Raw genomic sequence first — 17,651 nt, 5'->3', positions numbered from 1 at the left:
CATCGAGGGCATTAAAGTGGCGCTATAGAGGAGACAGATGGAGCGTTCCTTTAGACCATAAAGGCCTGAAAACCATCGCAGGGCTGGCCAGAGAAATCAACACTTAAACAGGACAGCCATCCGCACGGCCTCCACTCACCCACCAACAAGCTGCTGGAGGCATAAATGTCCTGCGCTGTTTCTTATGGGTAATCCAGAGCCAGTGGCTCTGTGCTGGAAAGTATCATACAGCAGCATTAGCACAGCCTATTACAGAGGGACTGTGTATATCAGGAACAAAACACTGCACACCCTTGCGCTGTGTGTGGGGAGGAGGCATTAATAGTGCATGAGGAAAATTGGAGCCCTGTGAAACGTTGGTAAGTAAGAGTGGTGGAGCCCACGGGCCCCGGTAGATTAGAGACAGGCTGCAGAGAATGAGGTACACGACTTCGGCCTCTTTAAGGCAGATGGATCAGGGTCTAAAGGTGGCTACATCTTCCCTAGTGTCTAATCTTGTTCTGTGGGAGACTGAGTGTGCGCCGAGGTAGATTTCTCACAGGGTACGGAGCAACAACCAGCAATCTCTTCTAAAAATAAATTTGAGACCACCGTGGCTCACATCTCTACCTGGTCCACGGGGGAACATTATGCAGAGGCCGAGGAGAGAGCGAGAGAGAGAAATATGAAGAGAAAGAAAAGTGTGTGAGAGTGTGGACGTGCGTAATGTGATGGAAAAGAAAAAAGAAGCAGCGAAATATGCCACACATTTTAACACCGTCTCTGTCCTGGAGTTGGTCTTCTGATCGTAATCAAGCCCACCGAAATAAGACAGGAAGACCACATCCCTCCTCACATCCGAATCAGTAATCCATATAATTATATTCATAGACAAAGTGTTGTGAAAGGTGTGATTTAACACTCTCTGGAGCGAAAGCCACAGGACTGTTACGGCCTCTGTGAAATGAAAGAACGCGGATGACTTACTGCTCCCACAAAAAGGGCTTCCAGTCACACCTTCCCCTGATGCAGTTGCCCGGAATCCGATTTAGTTTATCCTCCCCATACCTTAATCGCTCGCACACAAACAACAACATCTCTCTATGCCTCCTACTTCCACATATCTTAATCTTTAAAAAAAAAAAAAAAAAAAGGGCTACAAATGCTGGCCTCCCTCTTGTTCACACATGACATGCACTGCCATTGGAGAAAGAAGTAATGCATACAGACCAAAGGATCAAAAAAAATAAAAATAAAAAAACATTGGTAGAAAAATACATTGGTTTAAATGGTGGATAATCGAATTAAAAGCCCTAAACCCCTACAAACACTAAGGACCAATCCCATTTCACATTTGATTACTTACCCCTACCTCTCTGTTTTGCATGTGCACGCCAAAGGGGTAGGGGTGTCCCAATTCTTGTTAGGCTGGAGAGGTAGGGGGAGGGGATAGGGCTTGTTAGCCCTGCAAACTGAGATTTTTCAGATGCACACTTCAAACCAAGGCGAGAATTACAATCACAGGTGAGATGGCGGAACAAGCGATCAAAGAAACCCACAAATGTACGTTTTTTTTTTTTTTTTTTAACTTGTTAAAAGTGACGATGAGCACTATATTACCATAGTTTAATGCGTAGTGTCAATGTTTTTTTTAGCTGAATTCTTCATTACAAGCATAAAAAAAAAAGATTGCTAGTAGTTTGTCTCAGTAGCTTGTTAGCTAACTTTCCCGTTACACTTTAATTGGTGCAACAGAAGGCAGGGATTGAAGCATTTAAAGTAGAAAGAAAAGATAAATAAATAAATAATCTAATCTAAAAGCTAATTTCAGCTCCCCACCAAAAAGAAATTAACAAATGGAGAATTTCTGCACCATCTCCCCCCTTTAAATGCTCTAAAGTTTACCAGTTTTAACCAGCAGCTAGGTAACTAAACGTAAGTGCTCCCAGTGATGTAACGGTGCTTGAAGGGCTGTCCCAATTCTTAGGGGCAGGGCTTCACCCCTTCCCTTTGGAACAGAATTATACTTGAAAAGAAGGGGTATGGGTAAAGTGGTAGGGCCAAGGGTTGAAATGGGATTGGGCCTTAGTAGATAGTAGATACAGGAATTGCAAACGCAAGCTTTTGTGCCCACACTGTTGTGTGATGCAGTTATATATGAAGGGATCACACAACACTGCTTAATTGTCGTCTTCTGCTGTTAAATGGGTGACAAGAGCCTCCCTAAACTTCACTGTAATTGGTTTTAAAAGTCCTATCCGTCTAGAAAAATATATGATTTCATACAAATGCATGGAGACGCTCTTTTTTGGCCTGACAAGATGTTGTCAGGCTTTGTACCGGACTGTGGTTTGCGGTACCATTCACACTTGGTGTTTTGGTGTAGCTTATAGAGAAAGCCTTTCACAGCAAACACACAGCAAACAACGTAGGTGTGAAAGTACCCTCAGTGACAAGTGGCAAGCAACACATCGACAAGCAAGAAATCGATTTTATGTTGAAGGATATTCTAAACCAAACTGTTTTTTAAACCAATCATTGACACAAGGTCAACAGTCAACAGAGTAGTTGTGAACATGTAAAGAAGCTCAACAGCCCTTTCTGTGATGCGCCTTTGCACATATACAGGGAAAATGTGAATTAAATGTTTGGAAAAAGTAGCAAATATTGGTGTCTTTAGTAACATTAGCCAGCACACCAGCTCCAAGACAGCACCACTACCTGTTGCCTGCCAGGGTAACAGTTTTAGCCTCATCATCAATGGTTCTCGAACCAGCTAAGCAGACGGAGCCCTAAATGGTTCAACGTTTTGCCTGAACTCAAATATAATAATGCTGTACATATGGATAAAACAGAGAGCTGGACCGCCGGGCGTCCTGAGCAGCAGATTGAGAACCACTGATTTGTAGGATAAACAAACATGAACATTAACACAGGCTCTTGTCCTTGTTGATATGATTCTGTTCTTACCGTGCCTCTGCAGCCAGCAGCTCATCATAGTGAGAGGACCTCTGATCATCATCCTGCCGATATCTGATGCATGTAGCAAGGCCTTTACTGACCAGAGCTTCAGCAATATTTCTGAGAGGAGAGAGAGAGAGAGAGAGAGAGAGAGAGAGAGAGAGAGAGAGAGAGAGAGAGAGAGAGAGAGAGAGAGAGAAACAGAAACAGAGAGAGATAGGATGAGCAAATGCTATGTATGCTTTTTTTTTTTTTGAGTCTTCACAGCTTTAAATTCTTTGGGCTTTAATTGGAGAACTGAAGTAATGACAGTTAAGTGTCAGAAGGCAGGCACTGTGTGAGCAAGCTGAGATGGTTGATTGGGAGAAATCAGATAAAATAATTGCTAAAAACTTATTTCCCTGCTGTCTTACTTCCCCGTCTGGAACAAGATGTTTATTTTGTTTTCCCGCTCATTTTTTAAAGTGCATCAAATTTGAGGAGCTCATAGTGTGAGAGAGGCAGCCCTGTTTTAATTACTTTTTCCTGTTTGCAAGCCTCCATTTATTACACACGAGCCTCCATCCGGAACAGCAAGGGGCTCAGGCATAAGCACGAAAATCAGGAATGGTGGAGAAAAAATTATGAAAGCCACAAAATTAGAACAAAACCATTTTAACGCTCTTTTTTTTTAATGTTTCAATTCAAGATATTATATTATATTAAAGACATTTAATTTGTTAATACAGGGTTCTTGCAGGTTTCAACGAGTTTCTCAGCTTGTGTCTAATTACATGATAGCTTGAGTTCGTTAAGGGTTTTTGTGGCAAGCTGGCGTTTCTCTGTCTCAGCGTGAGACTTGAGCTCCTTCGCACCCAAGGTCCCTAACTGGATGGTCCTCTTGCATAGTTTCCAGTAAGCTTCATACTGATTACTGGGAACCGTTTGCAACCAACTGCGAAAATAGCAGTTATCAAGCCAAGTCACAATGAAAACACACTTTCCCAAGTTTTCCACTACACACAGCCGAATTAACTATAGAGGAGTTACTTTGGAGACTGTGGCAGTAGATATCCACAAATGTACTTGGAATGCAGGTAGAGGGTGAATAGAGCCATTTTCTATCTGCAGTAACCGTGGGATTTGTAGTTTAATCCCCACGTCCCAACACCATAGAGTTTAGATTCTCTACCCAAGCCCAACCAGAGCTTGTTCGCTCGTCCACATTGGTTTATACTTGACGCGTTGTAAAAGATGCAGCCTTCCGCTTGGCTAAACTTAGAAGCTGCACACGTCGGTCAATCACCTCAACACTAACCTCAGAATTGTTTTATCTGTTCTATGCGGTGCTGATGCAGCTGCCAGGCAAGACAATGAAAAGTTTTAACATAACGCAAATCTGCCGATTCCTGCTATCACTTATACTTAATTTATTCTGTATTACTGCACTACCACTATTCATAATATGTATAGTTTTGGTATTTATACATTCTTTGACCACTGTAGTAGGTGTGATACTCATCTGATGTTACAGCATTTTTAATTTATATCTTACAAGGTATAGTTCATTTTTCAAGCCTCAATTAGCATCTTTTATAATCTTATATTTTTTACTATGCTTTCTTTCGGTACCACCCCTATTATTGTTGTTCGTTTCTACTGTGTTGTGTAATCTATCCATCTATCTATCCATCCATCTATGATGCACTGTTTATTAACGTCATTCTGAAAAGGTGGGGACAATTTGAGCTCAGGCAGAACAGAACGTGCACTGGCTCAGGTAGGGTTGGGCTGGATTTTTTTGGCCCAATCTCAGCTCTGGTGGTCCACCAGAAAGACAGAACACAGATCTAGCTTCTGATTAGACAGCGCTTCTCCGGAATTAATCTGACTAGATTGAATGGAAATCTGTACGTCTTCAAGACATTTAAGATATGCATTCATTCCTGCATTCCAAGCCTGCAACATATTACAAAAAGGGTGGGATGCCAGCGATCATGATTTATTTACTAAATATGGATGGAAACTTATTTTAAACTTATTTCTTTGTGGAACATTTTCAAAAACAAATGTCCCACAAAGAAATATTGGATGAAGGGCAAGGGTGCATGCATAAGCTGAAGACCTAAACAAAGTAACAAAGGCATAGCTGCAAAAGAAGAAGGTACAGGTCTGCCTGCAGTCCTGACCTGTCCCCAATAAAGAAAGTAATAAAGAAATGAATAACCTCGCACAGGGTTCAGACGTGTTTAAAGGAAGAATAAAAAAAATCAATAAATAAAATAAATAAATAAATAATACTTGAAACACTTCATTTCTTGGTATACTGGTACATATGGCCAAAACATTGTTTTTCTTTGCCCCAGTGTCATAAGAAGGAAGCAACATTACAAAGAGGTAATGTTTTGAAGAATAAATAAGAATATTTATTTAATATTTACAAATAAAATTAAGTTGACTAGAAAAAACAAACTATATTCGGTATCAAATAAAAGCCAAAGTAAATGTAAGAAACACTTAAAAATATTTTTTTTCTGAGCCAGGCTTGAATAAAGCGCTGACTCAGACAGACTGATTCACAGAACTGCACTTACATTCCTCCGATGGTGACCGTGGCACAGGTGCGCTCTGGGAAAGCAGGGACGGGGCCAGTTTCTGCAGCAGTGGTGGCAGCTCTGATGTAATCTACAGTGACGTTGACCTGAGAGCACACAGAAAGCCAAGCAATCGTCAGTCACACGCATGCAAAAGGCAACACCACACCAAGCAGTCATAAGTCTTTATATACTAGACATGAATTGACCAGTGAAATCCCATATGAAACACACACTGTTTGCCAGTTTTATGGCAAGACGTTACAAGTGACAGAAATACACCTCCAAAGAGCAACACAATATAAGGAGCTCCTTACAAATCAACTAAACGACCAGTACAGACCTTTAACTGAATACGTTCACTGGTAAAAGATGGCTGGGCATTTTTTTTTTTTGTTTACCACAGCATCAGCCAATGAAGGCCTGAGAGACAGAGAGAGTGTGTGCACGCTCACGTACACAAACATATCTATCTGAGTGTGCGCATAAGTGTGTGTGTGTGTGTGTGTTTGTGTCTGTGGGCTACTTTCCAAGGTCACCCACAGTCAGTGTAAATCATGTCAGGCTAGACTGTAGATCTCCCCAGAGGAGCACCAACCATACATGGAAACTGTTCATCACGTATAGCGAATGAGGCAGAGAAGGGGAGAGGTGGAGGAAAAGCGGGCTGGGATTTTACAAGAAAAAGAAAAAAAAAAAGGGAAAAAAGACCCTGGTCTGACACTCTGACACACCCCTTTAAAAGTGTTACTCTCCTTCTCTAAACCGACATGAGCAACAAAACCAGTCAGTGTGAGTGAGGGGTAGAGCTGCTACAATCTGTGATTTTCACAGTATGCTAACCAAAAAAATACTGTTTTTCTGAGCTGGATTTCTCACTAAAAATTGATAAAAGATGGTCTCCAAATGACCCAGCAGGCTAAGGCACTGCCACTATGATCAAGAGATGGCTGGTTCGAATCCCATGCATGCAGCTTACCATCAGCTGCCAAAGTCCTGAGAGAGCACAATTGGCCTTACTCTATCTGGGTGGGTAGATGGCGCTCTCTCCCCTCATTACTCCAAAAGGGTGATGTCGATCAGCACAAGGCGTCTGTGAGCTGATGTATTAAAACAGAGTCACTGCGCTTTCCTTCAAGTGCACTGTGATGCTACTCATTAATGCTGCATCAGAGGTGGTGGCTGACTTCACATGTATCAGAGGAGGCATATGCTAGTCTTTGTGTGTTGGGGCATCACTAGTGATGGGGGGAGTCCTAATGAGAGGGTTGGGTAGTTGGCCATGTAATTTGGGGAGAAAATGAGAAACAATTTGAAAAAGAAAAAAAAAATGATGAAAGACCAAGAACACCACACCTTTCAAACTGAAATTTTGTGTTTTAATGAATTATTATTTTTTTAGCCTGGTATGGCTACTGCACTTGCACAGATCTCCACATCTAATGGGGCTTCCCCAATAGCATGCTGCCTCTCCTCTGCTCTTGCCACAACCAGCTCTTTTTGTCAAAGGGAATGACTTTATCCCTAGCAGGCACTATCTCTGTTTAAATACTAACAGGCACTGTAGCTGTTTTGAAGCAGGTCAGTCGCAATGCTAACAGATGTCTCTACAGGCTTGAAGCAAGCATGCTGTATTGCTAACTGTTTTTCCAAGCTGGATTACTCACTGTTGCTGACAGGAGATGCCTTTCCACACAACAGCCAGGTTAGATTCTCCATTCACTTGCCATTTTCCAACAATATCAGTAACATGCACTTAGTATTTAAGTCCACAATATGATAACCATGCACTTTCATAACCTGCTATACTGCAAAACTGGTCACTTTTGCAATCCTAGGCAACAGCAGCAAAATTCTCAAGCAAATACTTCTTTACTGAAGTGAAAGAGTCCCATCTAACAGGGCAGACTAGCGTAACTGTGTCTGGCAACCGCAAACCGCTCATTTCACAACAAACCAGGAGACAGGAGTGTAAACAAACTGCTCCCGTGTCAGAATTGGTCTCCATCTGTGCTCATCTTTCACAGAGGCCATCATACCCTCCCACAGGGAACAGGCAGCCTCTTGTTTTCCCTCATTAATGCTGAGCAAACGCACAGGAGCAGGTATTTCGAGAGAGGATACACTCCCACCCACAGGGAGGCTCAAATCCGGCCATTCTGCAGCCCCCAAATTCCTGCTGGCCACACGGAAAGCTGCGAGAGAGGACGGATCGCCTGTCTGCGTGGCTGTTGGAGGGGAGAGCATACATTAATCTGGAAGGCACAGACCCAGCACGAGGACAAGGACACCGCCTTCCTGCCTCACTCTCCCACAGTCCTCTGGGTGTGCAGAGATGGATGCTGTGATTTTGCAATGGATTCTAGGATCAAGAACTCTACATACACACACACACAGGAGCATTATGAAACACATTGATTTTCACCCTATCTGCAGATCTCAGGTTTGAAGCTCAGCAATTGGACAGCCATCTGCAGCTTGTAGTCCAAGATGTTGCCTAGCTGTTCCCTTCATCGTTCAGTGTGCTGCTGTTCTATTATAGTTTTGTTTAGTTTGAGTGATTACGCAGAAGCGCTTTCTGGTCACTTCTGAAACATTCTTTTGCAGGTGGATGGTTAACCAGCATTTAAGCTATATTTGAATGTTGAGAATGCTTGGTCAAGGTCTCTTGGTCCACCAGTCTTGGTTGCACTCACTTGGTGCTCGGTCCACCAGGCTTGGTTGTGGTTATTTGACGCATCAGACTTGGTGCTCGGTCCACCAGGCTTGGTCGCGCTCACTTGGTCCACCAGACTTGGTCGCGTTCACTTGGTCCACCAGGCTTGGTCGCGCTCACTTGGTCCACCAGGCTTGGTCGCGCTCACTTGGTCCACCAGACTTGGTCGCGCTCACTTGGTCCACCAGGCTTGGTCGCGCTCACTTGGTCCACCAGACTTGGTCGCGCTCACTTGGTCCACCAGACTTGGTCGCGCTCACTTGGTCCACCAGGCTAGGTCAATTTTAAATAATTGTAGTGTTGCAGTTGCAGTGCTATCAGTATTTTTTATTTAACCAAATCCATTTGAAAAAAATCACCCTATTGAAAAGAGTGTTCGACTGCAGCATTGGATGGTAGTCTCCAGCACAGTTTAAAATATGACATAACATAATTGAAAATATCACCACACGTAACCCAAAGGTTTTAACAATAAGTTCTCAAAAACTCAGTAGCCAGTCCCAGCATGAACCAGTACAACACATCTGATGAACAAACTATCATCAGACATCAGGCTAACAAAAACCTTACCTCTCACAACAAAACCTTTATCCATCTTCTATACATCACCTATCTATCCACACAAAGAGAGGATGCAACCTAGCCTGACAGACAAATAATGAAACTTATGTTTCATTAGGCCTAAGAATCCTATTTTCTCTTGTTTTCGTACAATGTTCTTACACTTATTCCAGAAATAAAACATTTTTGCAAATGGACTTTTGTCTCTCAATCTCTCTCTCTCTCTCTCTCTCCCTCCCTCAGCTTGCAGAAAGCTCTGCTCCACTGGACAGGGGTAATGAGCTTGGGCAGGTGACGCTGCAAGCCCCTTAAAGAACCCACACAACACAACTAACTGCACACCATAAAAAGCCTGCGCTAGAGAAAGGGCAGGAGAGGGGAGGGATGGAGAGAGTTAGAGAAGAGAGCACAAGAGAAATTGCGAGGGGGAAAGAGAGAGATGGAGTGAAATAGCGAGCAAGAGAGGGAGAGAGAGCGAACGAGCAGCCATCTGGAAAGCAGATGATAGATTTAAGGGTTTTCACTCTGCGATGTCTCGCTAACTAATAGTTTGTCAGAGCTGCTCTGGAACTTTGTCCAGAACAAACTTTCAACACTAGCAGGGCTGAGATCCATTTTGGAGGCCTTATACACCGCACTTTTCTCACCTATGAAGATCTATGACTATGGCTATGTTCACGCTGCGGACAAATTGGATGTGTTCCCAAATTAGATTTGCATTTCTGGACATTACAAATGTTATCTGCATGGTATGCTGTGGTAATGCACCTCCATACGTCATTTGGAACAGACTTTAATCTGAAAATTGGATGTTGTGGTTTCAAATACCAATACAAATACAATCTATATACGCCAAAAAGTCTTTTTAGATTTAGATTTGAAGTCTAAACATAGCCTATGGCTCGTTATTGTAGCTATAAATAAGAATACAGTGGAAGATCCTGTGACAACAGTGAAAACCATGTTAAAACCATGAATGACTGTTTTACACCATTTGCTTTTAAGACACTCTTCCTCATCTATTTATTGCAGCTGTTTTAGGCAATGAAACTACACGGTGTTAAATACTGCACACACACAAAGACTGATAATACACATCCCACTTCTACAAACTTCAGATCACTGCATTTAATTCACTATCACACGCAAGATAAAGAGTGTGTGGGAGCAAGCTTAGAAATATCTTTCAAGTATTTTGAACTCCAACGCACCTACATCAACAAGGAGCTACTAAGGAGGGATTTTATTTGTCCGTTAACCATGGCTTTTTATGCAAAGTCATATTAACTGAAATGAAATGTATTTGTAAAAGAGAAAACATTAACAAGAAATAAAAAATAAAAAAATCAACAAAATATAAACCAGAAAATCCTGGTGAGCAAGCGAAAGGCAATGTCGCAAAACATCCTCAAAGCTGAAGGAAGACTCTCTGCTGTAAAGCAGGGACACCGAAAGTTTCAGATGTTTGAGGGTGTTTGATTTCACCTACCAGAAAGTTGCTGTAACATTAATTTAACATCTTTTAAACACATATTGGTATTGGCTAAAGAAATCTCTATTTTTTTTGTGTACCATTTAATTACGTGGGCATTTCAGAGTGCAGATTCCCATCAAATTATAGCATATTTAGTTAACACGCTTTAGTTCAACTGCAACACAGTCAAGGCAGTGGTGAATTAAAAGTGATCTTAAGTGCAGTAACATTTTTCAAAACTTGCCAAATAATGCTCTCTGCAATATTTGTAATGTGAAATGCATGGCCATGGCAACCACTCAAACGCAAGCACCTGGCCAAACAGGTATATATCTGGAAGCTAAAGCATATTTAAAAGCTAAAAAGTTTACTCTTATTTTAAAGCAAAGCACGCCGCAACAGCTGTTGTTAAGGTTAGCAGCATGCCTGCAGACATTGCTGAAGATAAATCATCCACTGACATCTTAAATGTCTTCAAAGTAATCCAGTTTGAAAAAAAAAAAAAGTCAACAATTTTGTGCTCCTTTAAAACGCACCTTTTATTATATCTAATTTTCTTTTGCTCAGTATACATTGACTAGTGTCTGTTTTCTTTGAACTGGGACTTTTATTTGATCTCTCTCAGAAAATGTGAAAATTGTGACGCAAGAAAGTCTATCCCTCCATTTACCTCATACTACATACTTTACTTTTTTTTTTTTTTTTTTTTAGATGTTTTTGTTTTTGTTTGTTTATTTGTTTGTCCTATTACTCCTAGATTAAGCAAAGGATCTTAAATATGCATTCTCAGAGACCCAACTGTGTGCTCACATAATGACCTGATAGTTTAAAGGGTGTGTGGATGTTGTGTAAAATGTAAAATGTTGTGTAAAATGTTCTAAACAAATAACAAATGTTTAAATTGACTACAGCTGTGTACTGGTAACAAATTTCAGGCAACTAAATCCCAGTATAAAAACTTTTGAAACCTACCCATCTTCCTTATTTTTATCTTTTTGGACCTTGGTCCACCACAAACACTCTACTTTTATTTAGCAAGACAAAACTAAAAAGATATTATCTAGGTCTGTAGCTATTAAATATTTTAGTAATCGAGTATTCTACTGAAAATTCCTTTAATTAATCGAGTAATCAGATAAAACATTTTTGCTTGGCTAAATAATTGGCAATTATTAATATACAAAAGAAAATAAGACATTTCACTTAATAATGAACTGGTTTCCATCTTTAGATGAGTTAATTTGTTACATTTTCTTAACAAACGTACAAATATTGTTGTTACAATACCACATTTATGACTTGGAGGCTAGGAGACATTTAAACTTTAAACTAAAATCCGCTGGTATTTTGTGACTCATTGAGAAGCTTACACGATGGGTTGAGTGTAGAGTCGATTCACTGAGAGAATTGTTTTACAAATAGAGTGCAAATTCAATTTAATGATTCAAAACATTGTTAACAAGCCCATGATTTGAAAACACAACCATGGGGGAAACTCAAAGACGTCACAAATTTCGCCTCAGACACTGGATTACACTTCAGAACCTGTGTTTGTGATTAAAAACTGAGAAATAAAGCAGTAAATGAGTCAAAGAACTCCGATGAGGAACAGTGATTAATCTTTTGTGGAAAGAACAGAGAGCAATGGCACTGCAATATTTTAAAAACTGATGAAATTCTTTTAAGATTTTTCTTTTTTTTGCCAAATATGGTTTATGCTGACTTATCAGTTATTAAGCCGAGAAGATGACAAGGTGCAATCTTTGTGTCAAATGCAGTGCCTTCTTAAGCATGCTGTGTTACATAAAAAGAAGTCTGTGCAAAATAACACGCTTTAAGGTTTACAATTAAATAAACGATTCCCCAAGGCAGAGAAATCCTTTTTTGTAATTGAGGTACTTATATAGGAATTATTTCTCCTATATCATCCTGTTTTTGACCTGATGTTACTAACAGTCATCACCCGAGATGAACTGGTTAAATTACGCTTTTATAACAATAACAAGTTGCTTGATCTCCCTGCCATAAATCAACACAGTCATGGGAGAGGAATAGTTAACATGTTAACATCTCCCCCTCCCTCATATACTGTATTCACTGGTATTTACACTTACACTCCGTTTATCAGACACATTGTACAGGTATAAGCAGTATTTAAGTGGTAGTTTGTCTCATTTACAACATAATATAGCTTAATTTTATTATTCATAAAACACAATTAGGGTAATTATGTACTGTTACTCTATCGCAATGTAAAGTCGACCTGCTGAACTGTGCTGCTTATTATTCTCAGCAGTGACTAAAAGCATTATTCCACGCAAACTCTTAATAAATACTCTCCCATTTATTAATTTTAACAGTTTTCTCTCTCAATTACAGGCCAGAAACCATCCTACAATGGCAACAATGGCTCAGGTTCTATATTGCATAACGAAGCGTGAAGAAGCTAATTTCACAGCACAAAGCTGTTGTCATTGGCTTGAATGTCATTTAGTGCCTTTTTCTCAGCAAACAAAGCCTGAGATTCATCCTGACAGCTCTACAACACAGCTCTGCTGGGACGACAGTGGGTACAATGGCATCTGGTCGCCAGGGGTATTGGCCTGGAGTTTTGACCCTGAGCATCACCAGTTAAACCCACATCCGTGAGTGACTGTGAACTGACATGAAAAAACATGAAGTTTCTGTCCCATGACTTTTGTCATGTCTGTAGTAAGTTAAAGAACAGAAGTGAATGAGATGTCTTGTTGTATATAAGTTGCTTGTCGGTTGGCATGGGCAATAGTAGCCAGATTTTCTCTGTTGCGCTCAGTGTGACTTTAGTGTAGGCCAGTTCTTGGGCTCCGTATCTCCTTTTAAGGGTGTTTTTTCCCCCGGCGGTGTCCCAATTTACTTGCCGTGGCAGCGGTAGTGTATTGGACGGCGGCCCTCACAACAGAGGTTCAATCCTGCGTGAGGTGTTTCTTTATTTATTTCCTTTCTTCTTGGGGTTACCTGCTTTGAGATCAACTACTTTGCAATTGGGTTTAACAACCTTCTGGGCTCGAGAGCTACTAGCCTGTAGCACTCCATTCCATTACACTTCATTTTGCTTACATGAACTCCAATTTTTCACAACGCCTTGCCCATTTGAGCATGTTGGCTAGTGTTCAGCCTTATTGTACCAAAAAAAAAAAAAAAAACACACCACCACCACAACCTCATCATTAAATCCGGCATGAACTTTTGTTGAATAAATATAGTGAAAAAAGGATAACAATGTCGGCTATAATGGCAAAATGTAGCCCATGCAAGAAAATCACTATTTTTCCACCATTAACAAATAGCTCCAAAATTCACTGGTAGAATTTCTAGAAATTTACACCAACATGCCACTGAGAACTTTGAAAGTGAACAGGTAGTTCTTCTGGGGATGGCATCTTGAAGTGATCTTGAAATCTTGAAACACGATCAAATAGGTAGTGTAGGGGAAAAGATTGCAAAACATGCCATTTGGGAAATTAATATTAGACAGCTGGAATTCATGTATTTCAACTTTGAGCTTGTTATTGGTGTAAAAATATTCGACAAAAGTTCGTACTCCATCATGATTCACTCCTATAACCGAACGTTAAGCTGTGGCATGCACTATCGATTAACTATAAAGACAGTTCTCATAGTTTAAGAGTTGGATACTGAAGAAAATAGGTAGGTGTTAATACCTGAACAACTCAGATTAAGAGTCAAATCTTTACAGGAGGTTTTTTGACAGGAGGATTGTAGATACTGACAATAGTCTAAGAAATGTACAAACTACAAGTCCATAACAGGTTACTGATCACACAAGGTGGATCAAAAAGTCATGGGACGTTTCATGGGGGAAAAAAAACACATTTGTATGAACTGGGTTACATAACCGTTCATAAGAGCGTCCATGCTAACCCACCTCCACTGTTGAAAGTGCCTATAAAAAGGAATAAGCAGGCAAGCACTGGAATTGGACCTTGAAGCAATTGAAAAAAGAAGGCTGTCAGGTTCAATGAGTCTTGTTTGCTACTTCAACATCACGTAGACAGCCTGGTACGTGTGTTCCATTTATCTGGGGAAATGATGGCACCAGAATGCACTAACGAAAGAAAAACAAGCGAGTGGAAGGAGTATGGAAGGCAATGTTCTACTAGGAAACTTTGCCATAAGTGTGTACCTTGTCCTCAAAAGTTTTAGGCAGGTGGAATGTGGCAATGGTATTCCCCATGTCTTCTTTTAGCAGGTGGCTTGACAAGCTGCTCACAAGGCAGCTTGAGCAACATGAATAGTTCAAGATAGGTCCCTGCCTCCAAATGTCCTTGAAAACATGTGCAGTTCACAGCATTTCCATTTCGAATAGTACAGGACTTGAAGAAACTGCCAAGTTGTTAGTGGCAGATAATACAAGGCAAATTCAGTCTCTGATGAAAAAGGTTGCTATTTATATAATGCTTAAAATAAATGATGAATAAACATAAAACTGCAGAAATTAGTTTTAGTAGCCAGGTAAACAACGCAAATTTCTTAGATCAGAGTTAAGTCAGAATCCAACTCCCCTATTTGTACATGCTTCCGCTGCAGGATGAGCGTAAAACGTTAGAAATAAGAGTTAATCTACTGTTACAGCAATGCATGAATACAACAAATGAATTCTTAGTATAAGCATTGATGTCCATACTGCTGTGATGTGTCTGCACAAATTTTGAGCAATCGGATTTTGACACAAAACCATTATTTTTTATTTTTTAAAGAATGTCTCAATTTCATGTAAGTGGTCCAAAATCTGAACCATCTAAAAAAAATAATAATTAAAAAAAAAACTGCTTTCATGCTGCAGACGAAGCGAACCATGGTTTAGTACATCCATCCTAAAAAGAAGCTCTGAACTTTGGTCTGGACTGTGGTTCACTGCCCCTTTCACACCTGCAACTTTGGTTAATGCCAAACTGAAAAGTCTAAAAGTCATGACCAGATAAGGTAGGTGTGAAAGCACCCTAACACAGCACCCATGAGATAACGACAAAACTGTTTGGGTTTTACATGATGTTTATATCTCATTCCACAAGTCTACTGGCAGGTTCCAAAGCAAAAATGTATTAATTTATTTTGATTAACCAAGTTTTTGTAAACATGATTGGATTACAGTTAAACTTCTTTGTATTACAGGAATCTAATTATGAAGTGCACATAAACTTTCACCGTCTTCCACTTTAGTTGCACATAATTATTTGTTTCTGCACATCAATGCATCTTTTTTTTTTATAAACTGAGAGACTTGCAGTTCACAGAAGTACAGAACAGTAAGAACTGGTCCTGATGTGATGTGATGTGATGAAGGAGCGCGAAATCACTGCTAAATCTCAGTGCTGACCAAGTACTGTACGTGTACATTTGAACCTAAAACTCAGGGACTGTTCTGACATTTCAGTTTGTATCTGTACAGCACAAGGTGTTATCTGTAATCTACAGTCTAAAATAAGCACAGGTAGTCTCTACCTATCTTTAGCCTGGCATTCCTCTGCATCAGCATCTGAGTTCAGCTGCTCTTCGCCTTTAGGTAAAGAGCTCCTGTGCTGCCTGCTGCAAGCACAGCCCTTTCCCACTCAGTTCCTCCTAAAATGTTACTTAGCTTTGCCTGCAAACTCAAGAAATTTGAGAAACAAGGCTAAACGAGGCCATTTTAAATGACTGTTTTCCCAGCTGTCAATTTATTAAAATTTTCCAACTACATTACCAATAATTAAATTGCAAATGTGGGCTTTATCTATAACATTAAACTGGGTGGTATACCGGTTCATACAGTATACCAGAGATCAAATTAGAACCGGTAGAGTGCCGTGTAGAACAGCACCGCCAAAGAAGAACAGTAGCAGAGCTCGCTAGCTAACGCAAGCCAGTTAACATAAGTTAATTCAGTGTCGTATCGGAAGCTCAGCTCTGTGAAGTCTCACGCAGTCCTGCCTGGAGAAACATAAGAACAGAACTCCTAGAGCTTCTGCTTCTGCTGCTTCTTGCAATGAGTAAATATAGCCCTTTTTAAATATATTAATACTAAAGCTCGAAGGATAATTGTAATGAACGATGAACTAAATGTATTTGTTAACTAAAGAACCAAAAGATTTGTAATAAACGTATAAACAGCTGCTTAAATACTTCAATGACTAATGGCTTCAATAATAATAATATATTGTAAATTGATATTAAACTTGTGTTTAACTTGTGCAACAGAACATTTGAGAAATTTATTTTGAATACTTTTACATTTTGAGTATTTTTGGTCCATTTATAGTGTTTATTAAACTTGAAAATTATTAAAATATTTCGTTTTTAGGGCCTATTTACATACTTCAGCTGTTTTTCTGATAATAAAGTCTGATTTCTTCATATATTGTGTCATTTTGTGGGACAAAGCAAACCAAATACTAATTAAAGCATTAATTTAAAGCCTTAATGTTTAATATCATATGTAGTCCTACTAGTACAGTAAGTCACAAACCTACACTCAAGCCCAGTTGTGCGTATTAATAAAACAAATACAGTGATACAGTGTACAGTCAGAGTCTTGCAAAACCACATTTAATTTTTTAAGGCTAGAGTTATTGGGTAGTTAAATTATCGAGTTTGAGTGAGGTCTGATGGTGGGTGCCAGATAAGTAAAAAGCTGTACTGATTTTAAACATTCCTAAATCCAGAGTGTTGTGTGTATCAGGCACATATCACTATTACCACATACATTTTTGAGCACATTGGTAATGAGTTGTAATGATCGTTACTGGCGGTGTCTTTCTAGAACAGCCAGTTCATTTCCACTTTCACAGAACATGGAAAAATCATGGGACACACTACAATTTCATAACTGCTGCCCCATGCCATTTTGCATGTGCCAGAATACATTATGAGGCACTCATAATCGTAGTCCTAATATTTTGGCTCATCAGTGCATGGTAAAGCGGGAAGGTGAGGCGTGCATAAATGAACACCAGGGCTTTGAAGGCTTATATCCCCCGAGTGAGAAATCTAATGCACTTTGGCTAGGTGTAGCAAGGAGAGGCTGTAATCCATATTTTATGGATTAAATGTGAGCTGCTGGGTCTGCACAAGGCTGTAACACCCGCTGAAGCACAGCTAGAGGAGGACTTGATATGGCTGCAGTTGGTACACCCATGGCACGCCCAGCACTATCTGCTTTGTTCAACCACAATACCATCGGCCTGCAATTGTACAAGCGCACCAAATAAACACCTAAATAAATAAATGAATAAACAAACAGGTGTTTCCACTAGTATTATTTTCAGCAGCGGTGGTACACCCACATGTTTGAAATATGTTTTGGCTGGAAACAACTGTAGCAATCTGGACACCATGGTATTAGAACACTGCT

General features: G+C 40.1%; 1 protein-coding gene across 1 annotated transcript in view; it reads right to left on the bottom strand.

Moving 5' to 3' along the window:
• Positions 1 to 17,651, bottom strand: part of snd1 (staphylococcal nuclease and tudor domain containing 1) — a 276,271-nt gene that overhangs the window by 204,355 nt on the left and 54,265 nt on the right. Inside the window, exons 12-13 of the mRNA XM_022671391.2 lie at positions 5,514 to 5,620; positions 2,950 to 3,060 (exon numbers count right to left, since the gene is read on the bottom strand). Coding sequence (XP_022527112.1) covers positions 2,950 to 3,060; positions 5,514 to 5,620 — 218 coding nt within the window. The remainder of the gene's footprint in view (positions 1 to 2,949; positions 3,061 to 5,513; positions 5,621 to 17,651) is intronic.

Source organism: Astyanax mexicanus, chromosome 2 (assembly GCF_023375975.1).
Source record: "Astyanax mexicanus isolate ESR-SI-001 chromosome 2, AstMex3_surface, whole genome shotgun sequence".
Taxonomy (NCBI): domain Eukaryota; kingdom Metazoa; phylum Chordata; class Actinopteri; order Characiformes; family Acestrorhamphidae; genus Astyanax; species Astyanax mexicanus.
The sequence above is the reverse complement of the archived record's forward strand: the minus strand, read 5'-3'. Positions and strand labels throughout refer to the sequence as shown.